The 15,454-nt window shown below is 37.0% G+C and overlaps 1 protein-coding gene across 1 annotated transcript in view; it reads left to right on the top strand.

Annotated features, from left to right (window-relative positions):
- The window catches only part of LOC131431675 (uncharacterized), a 75,878-nt gene that overhangs the window by 41,049 nt on the left and 19,375 nt on the right, over positions 1 to 15,454 (top strand). Inside the window, exon 2 of the mRNA XM_058597531.1 lies at positions 11,161 to 11,283. Within this exon, the coding sequence (XP_058453514.1) occupies positions 11,161 to 11,283 (123 nt within the window). The remainder of the gene's footprint in view (positions 1 to 11,160; positions 11,284 to 15,454) is intronic.

The raw sequence follows: 15,454 nt of genomic DNA, 5'->3' as shown, positions 1-15,454 counted from the left end.
AGAAGACAGAAGACAGAAGACAGAAGACAGAAGACAGAAGACAGAAGACAGAAGACAGAAGACAGAAGACAGAAGACAGAAGACAGAAGACAGAAGACAGAAGACAGAAGACAGAAGACAGAAGACAGAAGACAGAAGACAGAAGACAGAAGACAGAAGACAGAAGACAGAAGACAGAAGACAGAAGACAGAAGACAGAAGACAGAAGACAGAAGACAGAAGACAGAAGACAGAAGACAGAAGACAGAAGACAGAAGACAGAAAACAGAAGACAGAAGACAGAAGACAGAAGACAGAAGACAGAAGACAGAAGACAGAAGACAGAAGACAGAAGACAGAAGACAGAAGACAGAAGACAGAAGACAGAAGACAGAAGACAGAAGACAGAAGACAGAAAACAGAAGACAGAAGACAGAAGACAGAAGACAGAAGACAGAAAACAGAAGACAGAAGACAGAAGACAGAAGACAGAAGACAGAAGACAGAAGACAGAAGACAGAAGACAGAAGACAGAAGACAGAAGACAGAAGACAGAAGACAGAAGACAGAAGACAGAAGACAGAAGACAGAAGACAGAAGACAGAAGACAGAAGACAGAAGACAGAAGACAGAAGACAGAAGACAGAAGACAGAAGACGGAATGAAAAAGACATTATTATTAAATATCTCGTTGATCTCGACCAAGAAATGGAACCTAAAAACAAAAGCATTTGGTTAAAAGCCATCATTTCGCTGTTATTGTGACTGAAGCGCAAGTTTTTCACATTATGGCACGACATGGCTCAAAGAAGTCAAATGTACGCTCAGTCCGGTGGGCGCTTGTTCCTGCTTATGCCCATTGCTGAAGTCACATAAATTCCTCTCTTCTGAGTCGACGAAATAACCGGTTTTCCGGTCGTTCCACCAATTCTGGCAAAAGTGCATCTCCATTATGTGGCAGATAAAGAGCAATTTGTTTCGGAATAGCGAGTTTCGCCGCAGGATAGCCGGCACCAAAAAGTACGATCATCTTCTTCGAGCTACGTACGAAAGATGCAATTTGACGTTTTGCGCGCTGTTGAGGGAATTTAAGTGGTTATTTTTTTTATCGCCGAAACACATTATACAGAACACAACAGTTAGTTTGATTGGTTTATCTACTTATTGTTAATCAGTTAAAAGTGTTTTTCTTTGGTCTTCCTTTGCTCGATGGTTGCTTTGATGGCTTTTCGAGTTCTCTCCAAAGTCTAGAAAATTGCCCTGGCCAAAGTTAATTCTTGGTACAGTTAAAACAACCTAAGCATGCCGCGCATCACTCAAGTCGAATTATGTTGTTGTGTTTTCTGGCAGAGCTGCCGGATGGTTTTGAAAGTGTTTCAGATAGAATGAATTAGAAAGTTTATCGTTCGGTTCAAAATTCAAATTAAAATTTAATAAAATTAGTCTATTTTCTCTTGTTCGCAGAATCTAGTTTTTTTTCGCCAATATTAGCAGGAATACGATTCCGATCTCCGCTCATCTTCATCTGATGCATTGACTTAAACCGAACGCGGTTGAGCTGAATGAGTTTGATTATGAGCAAATTGGGCGCATTGATCGATTTGGTGTGTGAGTCTGAACCCGAACAAAAACAGATAAATGAAACGAGTGTTGAATTCACCCGCAACTTATTTTCGGAGTGTTTAAAGCATGACTTTGTGTCTTTTCGATTTCGATTGGCATCGAGAAATCGCGCCCACTATTCGAGGTGACCTGAAAAAATGTATGCATTTCTCCTTTGATAATGTTAATGAGAGTTTGCTTTTCGAAAATCGCTCCAACTGACCCGCTGTACAACTGGTGTATGTGTTTTTGGACCATACTCGTAAACTTCCTGACTCGGTCCAATCAAGTTTAATGAGAGTCAAATTAAGCTATCCTGGTTCCAGGCGTGTTTTCATTTATTTTCTACGCTAGCGAGATGGCAGCTTTGGTATCGACAATTATCAATAGAAGATAACAAAATTTATTTTAGTGTAGCCATCCAGTCGTCACTTTTATGACGGTTTGAAATGTTTAACACTCATCACTCTGTAACTCCGGAGCCGGATACAGATATAAAAATAACGACAAACAATGATACCATGAAATCTTTCTCATGGGTCAAAATGTCTGGAAATCGGATCTACTCTCTTTAAAAATCAAGAAGCGAAACCGGAAGCCAAGGACTGGGACAAATGTCATTTTCTTTACGTTTCCTCTCGTTTTTACTAGAGTGCCTATAACTAGAGTGACGACTTCTCATCCGTAATTTTGGCAACAATTCAAAACATTGCATTAGCTTTACATTGAATTGACAGGTCGTTCGCTCGTTTGGATCTGGTAGCTGTCATTCCAAACGAATAGCTGTCGCCACTCTGATTATAGTCGCTCTAGTTTTTACCTAGTTACATCTAAAAACACGTCTTTGATATTGAAACTCTCACATTCATCACCCTATAATTCTGAAACCGTAATATTCAAAAGACTTTTGAGAAAATCGAGTGTCCATTTTTGCTACACATCACAATCGTCCTATTTTTACAGTGATTGGAGATTCTTTCTATAATTCTGGATAAATCTGAATAAAATTTTAAAACCTTGGATAGAATTAGTCGATCTTACTTAGCACTACTAAATTTATTAACTAACAAACGAAATAGCTCATTCGAGGGAAAATTTATGCAATCGATTCTTTGAAAAATCTGGAGCCATTTGTTTAAGATGAGAAAACGGCGGCAATTCTGTTTTCCAAATTATTTGTGTCAGTGTAACTGAAGCCCAATAAAGAGGATAAAGACATGTATCAGTTTCGGGCTACGATTCCAGAAAAACCGACACAAGAAATAAAGAATTTAAAAATAATCTAATTCTAATCGAAAAATTTCAATAGTGACCTAAATATACTGTTGGCAATATTTTAAATCGCTTTTAGAAGAGTCGAACGGGCCAATAGATCTGCAGAAAGATTAGTACAATATTTATAACCGCTTGTTGTTTTCTCTACTGTGCCAGTCATTGCCCTATGACAGATCCTATAAAGGCAGTTTTGATCTGTCTGCCCTTTAACTACCAGAAGCAGATTGTTACGGAACGATTGTTTTTAACGATTTATTAATTTTTAGTTGGTTTGATGTGAAGTAGCCATAGCTAGGGTCAGTTTTGCAATGACTGAGTGGAAACATATATTGAAGAAACCAAATGAATGAGAAACTCACAGAAAAAGATGATAGCCAGGCAGCGGCTGGCACAATAGAGCAGGCAACAAGCGATTATAAATATACTCTCCAACCCAGTGCTTGAGCGGTAAATAGGTATAGAGTGAGAAGACTAGTGTTTGCTGTATGATGAAAATAGTGGATGTTTGGATATGGAATACCGATCGTGAGGCGGCAAGGATTTTGATTATAGTTCGATGTACAGTTACCAACTCGGTACTTCAGTACCATTCTGTTGATATGATACCATTTTGCGAAATTATGAAATTGGACTTGCAAAAAGCATGCGTCATTTTGGTTATTTATCAGATCACATAGTTAGAAATCATAAGCGAATGATAGATTGAAACATTCCACAGTGAAGTTGAGATCGTTGAGATAGAGTGGAAACATGAACGATTTTAAATGACTTCCTTGAGGCACTCCAGAGCTAACAGTAAATGGTCTTGTTATCCTGTTGAAAAGTATCATCAGTGGCGTTAGGAGACTGGTTCAGGAACCTTTTCCATACTATTCAAGGAAAACCATCTGATCCTGCTTTACCCAAGTAGCAATCTGCAACTAATTCTGATACAACTAAGTCCAAACTATATTAAAACAAAAGTACGAACAAATTTTTGTTTCTATGTTACGCTGGTTAAAACAAGGTGACGTAAATATTTATTCATAACATAACTAGTTACGAAATAGTTATTTAGGTTTCCAATCACCACATCTTTCTGTCATATTGAATTAATTATAATTTATAAGCTATCGTTACTTAATCCAAACATATCTTTAATCACAGTTATACTTTTCGACACTAGTTGAAAATCAATTTATTTAATGTCCATAGTCGCAATCTGCGGCTAGTTCCGATATGACTAAGCTCAACTATGTTACACTGGTTAAAACGAGGTGACGGCAATGTTTCTTCATTTCTAATTCTATTTGTTCTATAGGGGTTACGTTGGATGGTTTCGTTGAAGGGGATACTTCCCTGTTGTTGGTGACTGTCACAGGTGTAGTGGGGTTGCTTGGGGTTGATGTGAAGGAAGCACCGATGTCCTTTGGTATAGTTGTCTCCTTGTCCGGTTTATCACATGGCTTACAGTAGTGAACAGCTTTTTGGCAATATTGACATGTGGCCATCTGATTGTCATAGGTAACAAGTGATTTGCACGGTATTCTTGTATCCTGACCGAATGTCACATAAGAAGGTATAGGCCTCCTCAAGCGCATGCGTAACAAACTTACGCCATTTAGAATACCGGGGAAAAATTCTTCCACTTTTCTTTTTCGATAGAGAGAATCTCTCCGTATTGGGACATAGTTTTACGAATATAAGGATCGATGACGCTTGAGGGAAGATCATGCACACGCACTTCTATAGCACTATCTTCCATATATACTGGAATGTTGTACTTGATATTTTCATGCTCCACATAGTGCACATTATTATTGTCTTTAGCGAATTGAATTGCATCCAACTCTTTATAGAACTGGATATAAACAACATTATTGGTCATTGAAGTAAATGCACACGTTTAATGTCAAGATGCATTTGCTCCTTAAGCAAACCTTCAAGTTCTCGTATCGAAGGTCGAATTATGCACTGTCTGAAGTCAATCATAATTGTATTCTTTCGTACCGGCGGTAGCTTTTGTTCGTTTGGTTCACTCATTTTCGAGGTCTATTGTTCACTACACAATACTGTACTTGGTTTCTTCTGTCCCCAACGTAAGCGGTTTTGTTTTTTCGACTGACTTGGATGAGATGTAAACCCGAACTGAGCTACTAGTTGAAAGTTTTTCTTCTATGCATCATAAGCGTGAAGAAAACAATATGGGAATTTTTCCTCATTTTGCAATTGAATTTCGATCGACAGTTTAAAAGCCGTTGTAAAATTTGTATATCGTATAAAGCTTGTAATTAATAATTTAATTTACTTTTTTATTCTTCAGTATAATCTCCGTCTAGGGCAATACACTTGACCCATCGGTCCTCCAACATTTTGATGCCCTTGGAAAAAAAAAAACATTCGTCAAGGTCTTCAAAATAGGTTTCTGTTTCTGCAATGGCCTCAGCATTCGAAGAAAATTTCTTTCCCTGGAGATCCTTTTCAGGCTTTGAAATAGATAATAATCGCTGGGGGCCAGGTCTGGAGAATACGGGCGAAGGTAGACCAATCTGAATCGCAAATTTTTCAAATTCACCGTTGATTTTATGCGTCTTTTTCCATAGCTTCATGAAAACTAAAACTCATCTGACAATATCAGCTGTTATTCACACTAGTGGATAGATTGTCATGAAATTTGGTATTGGGTCATCTAGAGGCTTGTTCTCAACAAAAATATATACCATTCGAAACTATTCACTTCTTTTCTGTGAGAGACCCGGGACTTTTTATTCCATGTAGTAGTTGCTTATAGCGAATATTATGATAAAGACAATCTCAGCTGGAGATTGCTTCAAGGTATAATTAGACCATGGGATAAACTGGTTAACGATGATTTTTTTTTGGTACGAACTGATCAATGGACTTTAAAACTACGTTTGTTCATAATGTAGCCGCAAAATTACTATCGCAAGTTGATGGTAACGACCTCCAGTTCAACGAGAGCAGGAACCAATTCATAGTATTGATTTAAGGTCATTGTCAAAGTCAAACTGTTGTCAAAGCGTTTGCTCAAGGTTAACCAAAACCAACAACTATGGTATGGCTTTGCATTGCTGCCACATTCACAATGTTCACCGGATATGGCCCCAATCGGCAGTTGTTAGCAGGCCGCTAAAAATGGTCACAGGAAAGTAATTCCACTCCAACGAGAGAGTATGACTTAAACAGAACGCTTATTATTAAACAAACGCTTATTTCGAGTCAAACGATAAATCGTTCTACAATGAAGGTATTGAAATCCTAGAGAAACGCTGGACTATGTTGCTCTTGAAGGACTAAATTCAAGTCTTCCCAAAACATTGTTTTACTTAGTTTGCCTGCGGAGTTGCTCTTCTAGACATAGAAAAAGCATTCGATAGTGTTTGGCAAAAATGTCTGATTTCTAGTTCCCTATTTATTTGATCAAAATGATTCAAATTATTTAATTGATCGTACTCTTCAGGTTAGCTATCAGAATTGTAAATCTGAATTGCTACCCGTACGAGCCGGTGTTCCGCAGGGTTCGAGCGTAGCTCCAACCTTGTATAATATTTTCACTTCTGATCTTCCAAATCTACCCGTTTGTTGTCAGAAATCACTATTCTGTGACGACACAAGTCTGTTAGCCACAGGTAGAAATCTAAGAGTGATCTGCAGTCGCCTACAAAGAAGTTTAAATATTTTCAGTGATTATCTGTCAAAATGGAAAATTAAACCAAATGCAGCAAAACACAATTAATAATTTTTCCTCATAAGCCAAGAGCTTCTTTTCTTAAACAGAACAATAATCACATTCTCAAATTGAATGGCTTGGAATTGACATGGTCTGATCAAGCAAAATACTTAGGTTTAACGTATGACAAAAAACTCACCTTCAAGGATCACATTGAAGGAATCCAGGCAAAGTGTAATAAATATATTAAATGTTTATATCCTCTTATAAACTCTTATTAATTTGGTCAAGTTGTTGTTTCACCACGAAGAAAACTGTTCAAAGGATTCAGAATAAAATTCTGAAAATGATTTTGAAGCGTCCTCCCTGGTTTAGTACAAATGAGTTACACAGACTCACAAATATAGAGCCATTAGATGTAATGTTACATAATATTATAAGCAAATTCCGACAAAAATCTATGCAATTTTAAATTGAACCTATTCGCTCTTAGTATTAGTTAGTAAAATAATATATAAATTTCTTTTCCCCAATACACAATAAAAGTAGGTTTACAATTTTCCCTACACAAAAATCACAGAATTGTGGAAGCAAATGATGTCTTAATGGTAATAACCAAATTATGTATAAAATAGGGCAACCACTTGTGGCTGAACACCCAATTTAAATCTTAATAATTTAAGTTTAACTCATATTTCAATAAATATGTATTAAAAAAATGACTCGGCCGAAAATAAAATAAACCGAATACCATGATAAAAAAAACTATTTCAACATCTATACGCGACCCACAGTCCTCAGGCCCTAATGCCACCTGAATTTGTAATTATTAGCCTGTTAAGCTTGTTTTTTGTGCACTACACAGAGTAGTGCAGTAAAACTTCATTCAATTGAATTTAAACCGAAATTGGCGCACACTTGCTATCACTCTACGCAGTAAATTTCACACTCTAAAACACAACCTTCGCTGGCGTACCGAACGGGCAGCATTCAGTTCTGGATTCTAAGTCATCTGATATCTGAACTTAGTATCAGGTTTAGGGTTTTGTTTCAGAAATTAGTTTCAGAATTCAAGATTAGTTACCGATTACAGGTTCATAAATTAAAGCTATGACTCTGGAACTGAATCTTAATTCAGGAACTAGTTTCTGGACTAGATCTTGGAACTGAATTTAGTTCCTTAATTTATTTATATTCGGAATTCGAATCCACCATTCTGGTTTAAGATTTCGACTTCAGAGTTCTGGAACAAAATTCAGGATATGAATTTTAGATCGAAAATCGGGAAAATATTAGATACGAACATGAATTTTGGAACTGGCTTCTGAACCAGAATAGAATACCGTTTCATATTTTAACTACTGAATCCAGTGTCAGAGTTCAATTCCAAAATTCAGTTTCAGAATTATTTTCAGTAAAAAAGTGGAATTAAAATCGGAACATGAATTTTGGAAGTAGATTTTGGAACTTAATTCGTTCGAAGTTCAAGTTCAAAATTCCATTCTAGTGCTTTTTAATTCATGAACAGAATTCTCTATCCGTTTTCCGTACTAGAATTTTCCAACTGGATTCGGAGGCTGTTCCAAATTTAGTTCTTGATTTCAGTTCCAGTTACTGAACCGTGGTCCAGAATTTCGGTTCTCAACAGTTGTAAATATCGGAAAAAATCCGCAAATCGGTTCTTTTTAGAACCATTCAAATATTCCCAAAAATTTCGTTCTACTGAGTATGTAACTTCACAAAAAAAACTACTGAAACATTGTAGTTTGTTTTAGTTTTTTACTCAAATTCGTTCCGTATTGAGCAATTCCAGGAATAAGTAGACGAAAAAGTAACAAAATCAGAATCGACCTTCTCCGATTTGGATGAAACGTTGCACATGGCTTCAGTATGGCAAACCATAAGTTTTGAACCGATTGAGAGGTCAATCCGACTAACGACTGATTTTTAAAAAGGGCGTATGTATTTTTGCATTCCACAAAAATTGCCTTTTTCAAATCGTTGTAATTCGGAAACCGTTAATTGTACAAAAAAGGCGTTCTGGAAGAAGTTGTAGGGAATCGATTGGGCACTCTAAAACAATATACACTGGAAATTTTTTTGACTTTTTTTTCTCAATAATTACAAAATAAACCGAAAAAGTTAAATAAAAAGAGGCATGGTTTTATTTTTTTTGATAAATTTTATTTTAAAGCTGTTATTAAAACCTACAGATCGATGGCTATCCAATCCGTGCCTTTTGAGAAATGAAGAAGTTACAGCTAAGAAAATTTACAGATATATTCAAAATTTCAAGTTCTCGTTGAAAAATAATCATTTAAACAGTAAAATATTATCCTACAGGTTAAAGGCAATAAATTTGTTCATGATATCCTTTCTTCTAAAAGTAGCTGTTCTTTAGATCCTTGGATATTTAATTATAACACCATTTTTTATATTTCCATGAATTGTTTATTTGTTTGCTATATCTACAATTATTACATGTACATGAATAATTCCTAATTATATTTAAGGTTTTATTTATGTCTGACGGAGCTGCCTCGCAGTACAAAAACAGAAAAAATTTTGATAGTCTCTGTAAATTTAAATCAATGTATAACATTGATGCTGAGGGGCATTTTTTGCAACTTCTCATGGTAAAGGACCATGTGATGCACTCGGGGTAATTCAAAGCGAATGGCACGACGTGAAAGCTTGGCTAAACTACATGAACACCCAATCACAACTGCAAAACAATTATATGAATGGGCAGAGCAGAGACGTCGAGACGCATTCACGACCATGTCTTTTTGTTACGTGTCACAAGAAGAATATGAACGGAGTGTGACCGAGCGGAGTAGTATTTATAAGGACATAAACATATGTATATTTTTTTAGAGTGCCCAATCGATTCCCTACAACTTCTTCCTGAACGCCATTTTTTTACAATTAACGGTGTCTGAGTTACAACGATTTGAAAGAATCTATATATTTGTCGTCAATCTTCGGTACTTTAGAACGACTTATTGACGACGAATATATGTCGTTACAATTCTGGAAGCAATTGAAATTAATTCTCTATAGATTTTCGCTATTTTTGAGTTTACTTAACAAAGGAAGTCAATACTTACCAATTCTTCAGGAGTATGGTTGTGCGAAATTATTTACAGGTTTGTTTCGGTGAAATACGAGAAACTTTGACTTTTGTTTTTCCCATATGTTTTTAGTACAATGATTTGTAATCGTGCAATAAAAACAATTCCTTTTGCAACAACAAATCATCTTTTAAGTAATACTTTTCAATGCGTATACTTCATTGGACTACAAAATAGCAAACTGTTTACCCCTTTCGAAGAGCCCATCGCTTCAAGCAAGAAGTCCTCCAAAATATTTCAAATCAAAAGATGCCGATCATGTCTTTATCGAACACCAACAAAGTACCTGTAAATCTTATGACAAATTTTGATCATATTTACGCCAATACGTAAATTTTGATGAAGTTTGGTTGCGTTCAGACCGTTTTGCATTGAAATTAGGACTTTATCTCATCGCGCGTTTATTCAAATTAACGTTCAACAAACTTGACAACACTCATGAAAAAAAAACAAGTGTCAAATTACGGTATGTGTACGGTAAATCGGTTTCAGTTAATAGCCATGAAGTATTAACGTTAAATAGTAAAGTGCCGTCCAGTAATGGCAAAGTTAATCAAAATAGAAAGATGCACCTTTCTTACACCATCGGTCCGTTTCAAAGAGCCTTGTTGAACTACATTTTCAAGATCCGAGACAATTTGTTACCAACTAGACCTGATGTCCGCGTAAATCGGGCACACAGAAAAAAAAAAGAACTAAGTACTAGCACCTCACAATAACGATGGTTGTTGTGCTCATAGCTCTTCACATGGCTCCAAACGCGAGGTGGTCTTTCTTCGTCGGTTCATTCATATTCGCAGCATTTTCTTTTCGCACCCATTATTGCTACCCCCATCCGGACCTTCTCCTTGTGACGTGCCGTACGTTGTGTAGTGTTACCGCAAGTACTTATGGTTGTTTATCATCATTTCCTCTATTTATGAATCGTTTGTGAGGATCATTCGACGAGCGTGCAGCAATTTGGATGGGAACCATTCAGTCAGGGTCGGATATTGGCGCGTTGAACGACCGACCTGAAGGGTTATGAACTTCTTATTCTCATCTCGGCTCATGTGAATATTGTGCCTAAACCGCTTATCCGCTCGAGGAGTCTGGAACGACGAACGCGCCCGTCCCAGCCCGGTCCCCGGTCGAACTATGTCAGTGGGTCAGAAATGACAGCCAATAATAGCGCTGGCGCTGATATTTATGACGATCGATCGTCATCGTCGTGATCGCTGCTGATTGCGCACTAGTAATGCGCCGGGACGGATGGCCGACGGAGTGCGGAAGGACGAGGCCGGTGTTTTTTCATGTGGTTCCGCGTACGGTGTCATGTGTCCGGGGAAAAACGGTTCTTTCCCACCCGTTCTCCGGTTTACCCGAACCAGACCTTCGCGGTGATCCGTTGATTGATGAGGGGTATTTGCATTCCGATCCGATCCGATCTTTCGTTTGTCACTTATTCATTCATGCTAGTGATTTTTATTTATTTTTTGTTTTTCTTCTTCTTTCTTCCAGAGTCTAGCTGCTATTACAATGGGACCCACTTCATGGAGGGCTCAATCGTGCCCACGAAGGAACCCTGCCTCATGTGCAAGTGCCAGACTAAAACGTTGATTTGTGCGCTGAAGGTTTGCCCGGGTAAGGATATAAATGCGTATGTGTTTGGCGTTGTTGGTTGCTTACCGTTAGGCGTTTTAGATTATTTTAGATCTGTTTCAGTGCATCAAATGAACTCAGAATAAATATAGGGTTGCACCGGAATTTGTTTCTAGTGCCGTTTTGCCTTTCTCATACAGAAAGGTTATGCAATCACTGTGAAAACCGACTTTTGAACCGCCCGGAGGGCCTAGTGTCGTTTACCATTCGACTTAGTTCGTCGAGTACGCAAAATGATTGTGTGAGTGCGTATGTGTGTACGTAACGTTTTTTTTTGCACTAACTTTTCTCGGAGATGGCTGAACCGATTTTCCGGTTTTCACAAACTTAGATTCAAATGAAAGGTCTTGTGGTCCCATGCAAAATTCCTGAATATCTTTTGGATCCGACTTCCGGTTCCGGAATTATGGGGTAAAATGTACAAAAATTAGTGAAAAATAAGTGCACCAACTTTTTTTTGGCGATGGCTAAACCGATTTTTACATACTTAGATTCAAATGAAAGGTCCTGTAGTCCCATACCTAATTCCTGGATTTCATCCGCATCCAACTTCCGGATTCGGAAATATACACGGAAAGAAATCCGTTACTGCTGTCATGATTAGAAAATCATGAAACCAACCATTTTAACTTCTCATGAAACCATGAGCAATAACTCTTCTCCCATGAAAATTAATCATGGTTCGAAAATGCGTTACTTGACGAATGTATTGCTTTCAAAGCTCGTAACTCCAACTTTCTACCCGTATATCACTTTGAACCCTCTGCCCTTGGATGTGATAGATTGCATAATGGATTAATGGTAAGGCAAAAAGCAGACATTGAGAAGCAAGAACTATTGAAAACGTTTACTTGATCGTGAAGCGTATTCATTTAATAATCGTGTTGTTTTACCCACCTGCTGTTAGAGAATTGGCAACATAAGGATAATGAACCGAAAATTGACGTCATAAGAGATTGAACACGGCTACGCTTATCATTTGACAAACATCAATGTTACATTTTGTATGAATGTATTCTTATACTATGTTCACACTACGAGTTAAAACGAGTTTTAACTCTGATTTCATGTTTTAAGCGAAATAACATGTTTTTCTTCCGTGTTATTTCATATTCAGAAACGTCACATTAAAACATGTTTTGCCAAAATAACATGATATAATGATCAGTCAAGCACAACCCTGCTAGCATTTTCCGTCATTTTTCGACTATGTCAATTGACAAGCTTTTATCGAATCATTTTTCCATCAGAGTAGCATATGACAAAACATAACTGGAAGCATATACAAACCATGCTTGTTTTTAGGTTTTAAGACATGAATTTTTTCTTTGTAGATTTTCCTATTTCGAATTACTACAAAATATTATACGAGAATTCCGGAACTTAGTAAAGTTCCACAGTAAAAAGCAACCCCAACTCTTTTTTGAAGAGGGATACTTTACTCAGCATATTGCAAAGTTGGTCAGTTTGTTTTACGATGCAAATGTTGCAATTCAGTTCGTGCTCGCATCTCAGCCAACACAGTCCAAAATCGTTTGCGGTCGAAGCAAAAGAAACAAAGACAATACAGTGCAGTGAACAATAGAGTGTACGAAATGGGCAAATACGATTTAACAAAGCCTGAAACTTGGCCAACAAGGCCAAATTCAATTTGTATAGATTTCAAGCGTTGCAAAGTTAGACCAGCAGCAAATGAAATTGAAATCTTACTTAAAGAACGAATGCATCTAGATGCTAATAATGTAACTGAGATTCAATTCAACAAGGCGTCGAACTGTGTGTACATTATGTTTAAACGTGAAAGCGATGCAATTGCATTCGCTTCGGTTAACAACGAGGTGCACAGCGTTGAGTGTGACAATATTAAATACAAAATTCCTGTGCACATGGTGGACAATGCCATACAAGTACGCGTGCATGACCTTCCCCCGCAGTCCAGCGATCAGTGCGTTCGGGAAATTATGTCGCAATACGGTGAAGTTCTTTCCATCGAAAGAGAAGTATGGCGGAATTTTTTCCCCGGCATCCGGAATGGCGTGCGAGTGGTACGTATGCAACTACGTAAGGCAATTCCATCATACATCATTTGTGGTCAAGGTGGGACACATCCGTGTAAAACGCTGATTACCTATGAAAATCAGCTGGTTACATGTCAGTTTTGTGAACAACCTGCACACTACGGTAAACCTTGCACTGAAACTGCGAAAAGAACATCTTCAACAAAAGACAAGGTCAACCGTTCAACAACGAAAACTAGTGAGCGTAGTACTCCTGTTTCACCATCAAACCAACTAACAACTGCAACCAATGTACAACAAGGCGCTCCTACAGCAACTAGCAACGAGCTCAAGACTGCGAACAACAAGGAAAACGAAAAGAAGACGGAAATCAACAACAAAACCACCGATGCGGCAATGGAGGACGAGACGAGCCACGAACAAAGTGCCCCTCAACCCTCGCAGGAGGGAAATGGAAGCTCTCCTCCTAGAAAAAGAGTGACAACGAGATCCACTTCGAAAAATTGTTTATTTAAAAAATCGGCTAATTCGGCCACGTAAAGCTTGTACGCAAATAGGCCTGAATAAAAACATCTTTTAAATAAAAAAAAAAAAAAATGTTGCAATTTGAAGTAAAATTGTAGGATCATGTTACTTAAAAATTGTAGTATCATGCTACTTATTACCGTGGCTAGATCATTGTTTCGATGATTAAGCTTTCAGCATCGACGAGAGTAAATTTTTAGTGATAGTATAATTGTTCTGAACACCAACAATAAGCTGCAGAATTTTTCATAGTATTTTTTTTCATCAAACTGTAGTCCTAGGGCTAATGAGAATGAACAGTTTTTCCTTACTAGTGTCCATGGTCTCTCAACGCTAACATCATCCATAGCTAGAAAGAGTAACTGGCTTTTTCTAATTTTCTGGATGTTATCAACGTACATTTATATTCTTAACAAGTGCTGACTGTTTGCGACGTAAACATTTTTCCAGTTTGTTTATAAACAAACTCAATAACAAACAATATGTCATGCGTATAACATAATACAAGTGTGAACAGTTTGGTTTTAACTTTATACTACTATTGTAAAAACGTGTTATTTTCTGCAGGTGTGAACATAGTATAAAACATGTTTTCCCTAAATAACATGATATAATTGTCATTAAAGCACAACCCTGCCAGCATTTTCCGTCACTTTTCGACTATGTCAATTGACAAGCCGTTCAACAATAACAGTTTTCCATCAAAGTAGCCATGTAATCATAATAAAACAAAACTGGAAACTGGTACAACCATTTTTGTTTTTCTGTATTAAGTGATGACTTTTGTCATTTGCTGCTCAAAAATATTTGAATATTTAAAACCAACACATGATCAAAAAGGACTTTTTTATACACAGAAATAAGCGATTAACTTAATGGTATAACCAATTGGTCCAAGGCATTGTGGAAAACTTCACCTCTTGAAGCCGGAAATCCAATCTTTAATTTTTTCTCTGTAGATTTTCATGTTCCGAAGTATTACAAACTATACTTAGTAATTTCCAGAACCCTAAAAGTAAAGATCAACCGCAACTCTCGCTTGAAGAGTGCGTAATTTCTGCGTGGTAGACATTTTTGCAGTTTGTTTCTAATCAAACTCAATAACAAACAATCTGTCATGCATATAACGTAATCCAAGTGTGAAAAGTTCGGTTTTAACTTTATATTATTAAAGTTAAAACATGTTATTTTTTGCAGGTGTGAACACAGTATTACATATTTGATGTGACCGTTGTTACTAGATTAATATTCCGAGAGCTAGCGTAAACCAAAAATTAAATTCGATTGTGAATTTGGAACACTCCAAATGGATCATGATCCGAGAAGTTTTATTCATGGTGTATTATCATAACATGAAAATATATTATTTTCCCCAAATCATGACTCGTTTTGCTCATTTCTAGAATCGGAATTTTGTCCGTGTAGGGTAAAGTGTGTTGAAAATTTTATACCATCACTGCAAAGGGCGAAAAATTGTAAAATAAATTCTAAATCGACCTCAAATCTTCTCCTTTTTATCAGTAGACAGTCAAACAAACCGATTTCAGTTATTCTTTTATGAATCGAAGAAAAACTATTTTGAAGAATACCACAGTATTATATATGAACGG

Source organism: Malaya genurostris, chromosome 2 (genome assembly GCF_030247185.1).
Source record: "Malaya genurostris strain Urasoe2022 chromosome 2, Malgen_1.1, whole genome shotgun sequence".
Classification (NCBI taxonomy): domain Eukaryota; kingdom Metazoa; phylum Arthropoda; class Insecta; order Diptera; family Culicidae; genus Malaya; species Malaya genurostris.
This window is presented reverse-complemented; position numbering and strand designations above follow the sequence as displayed.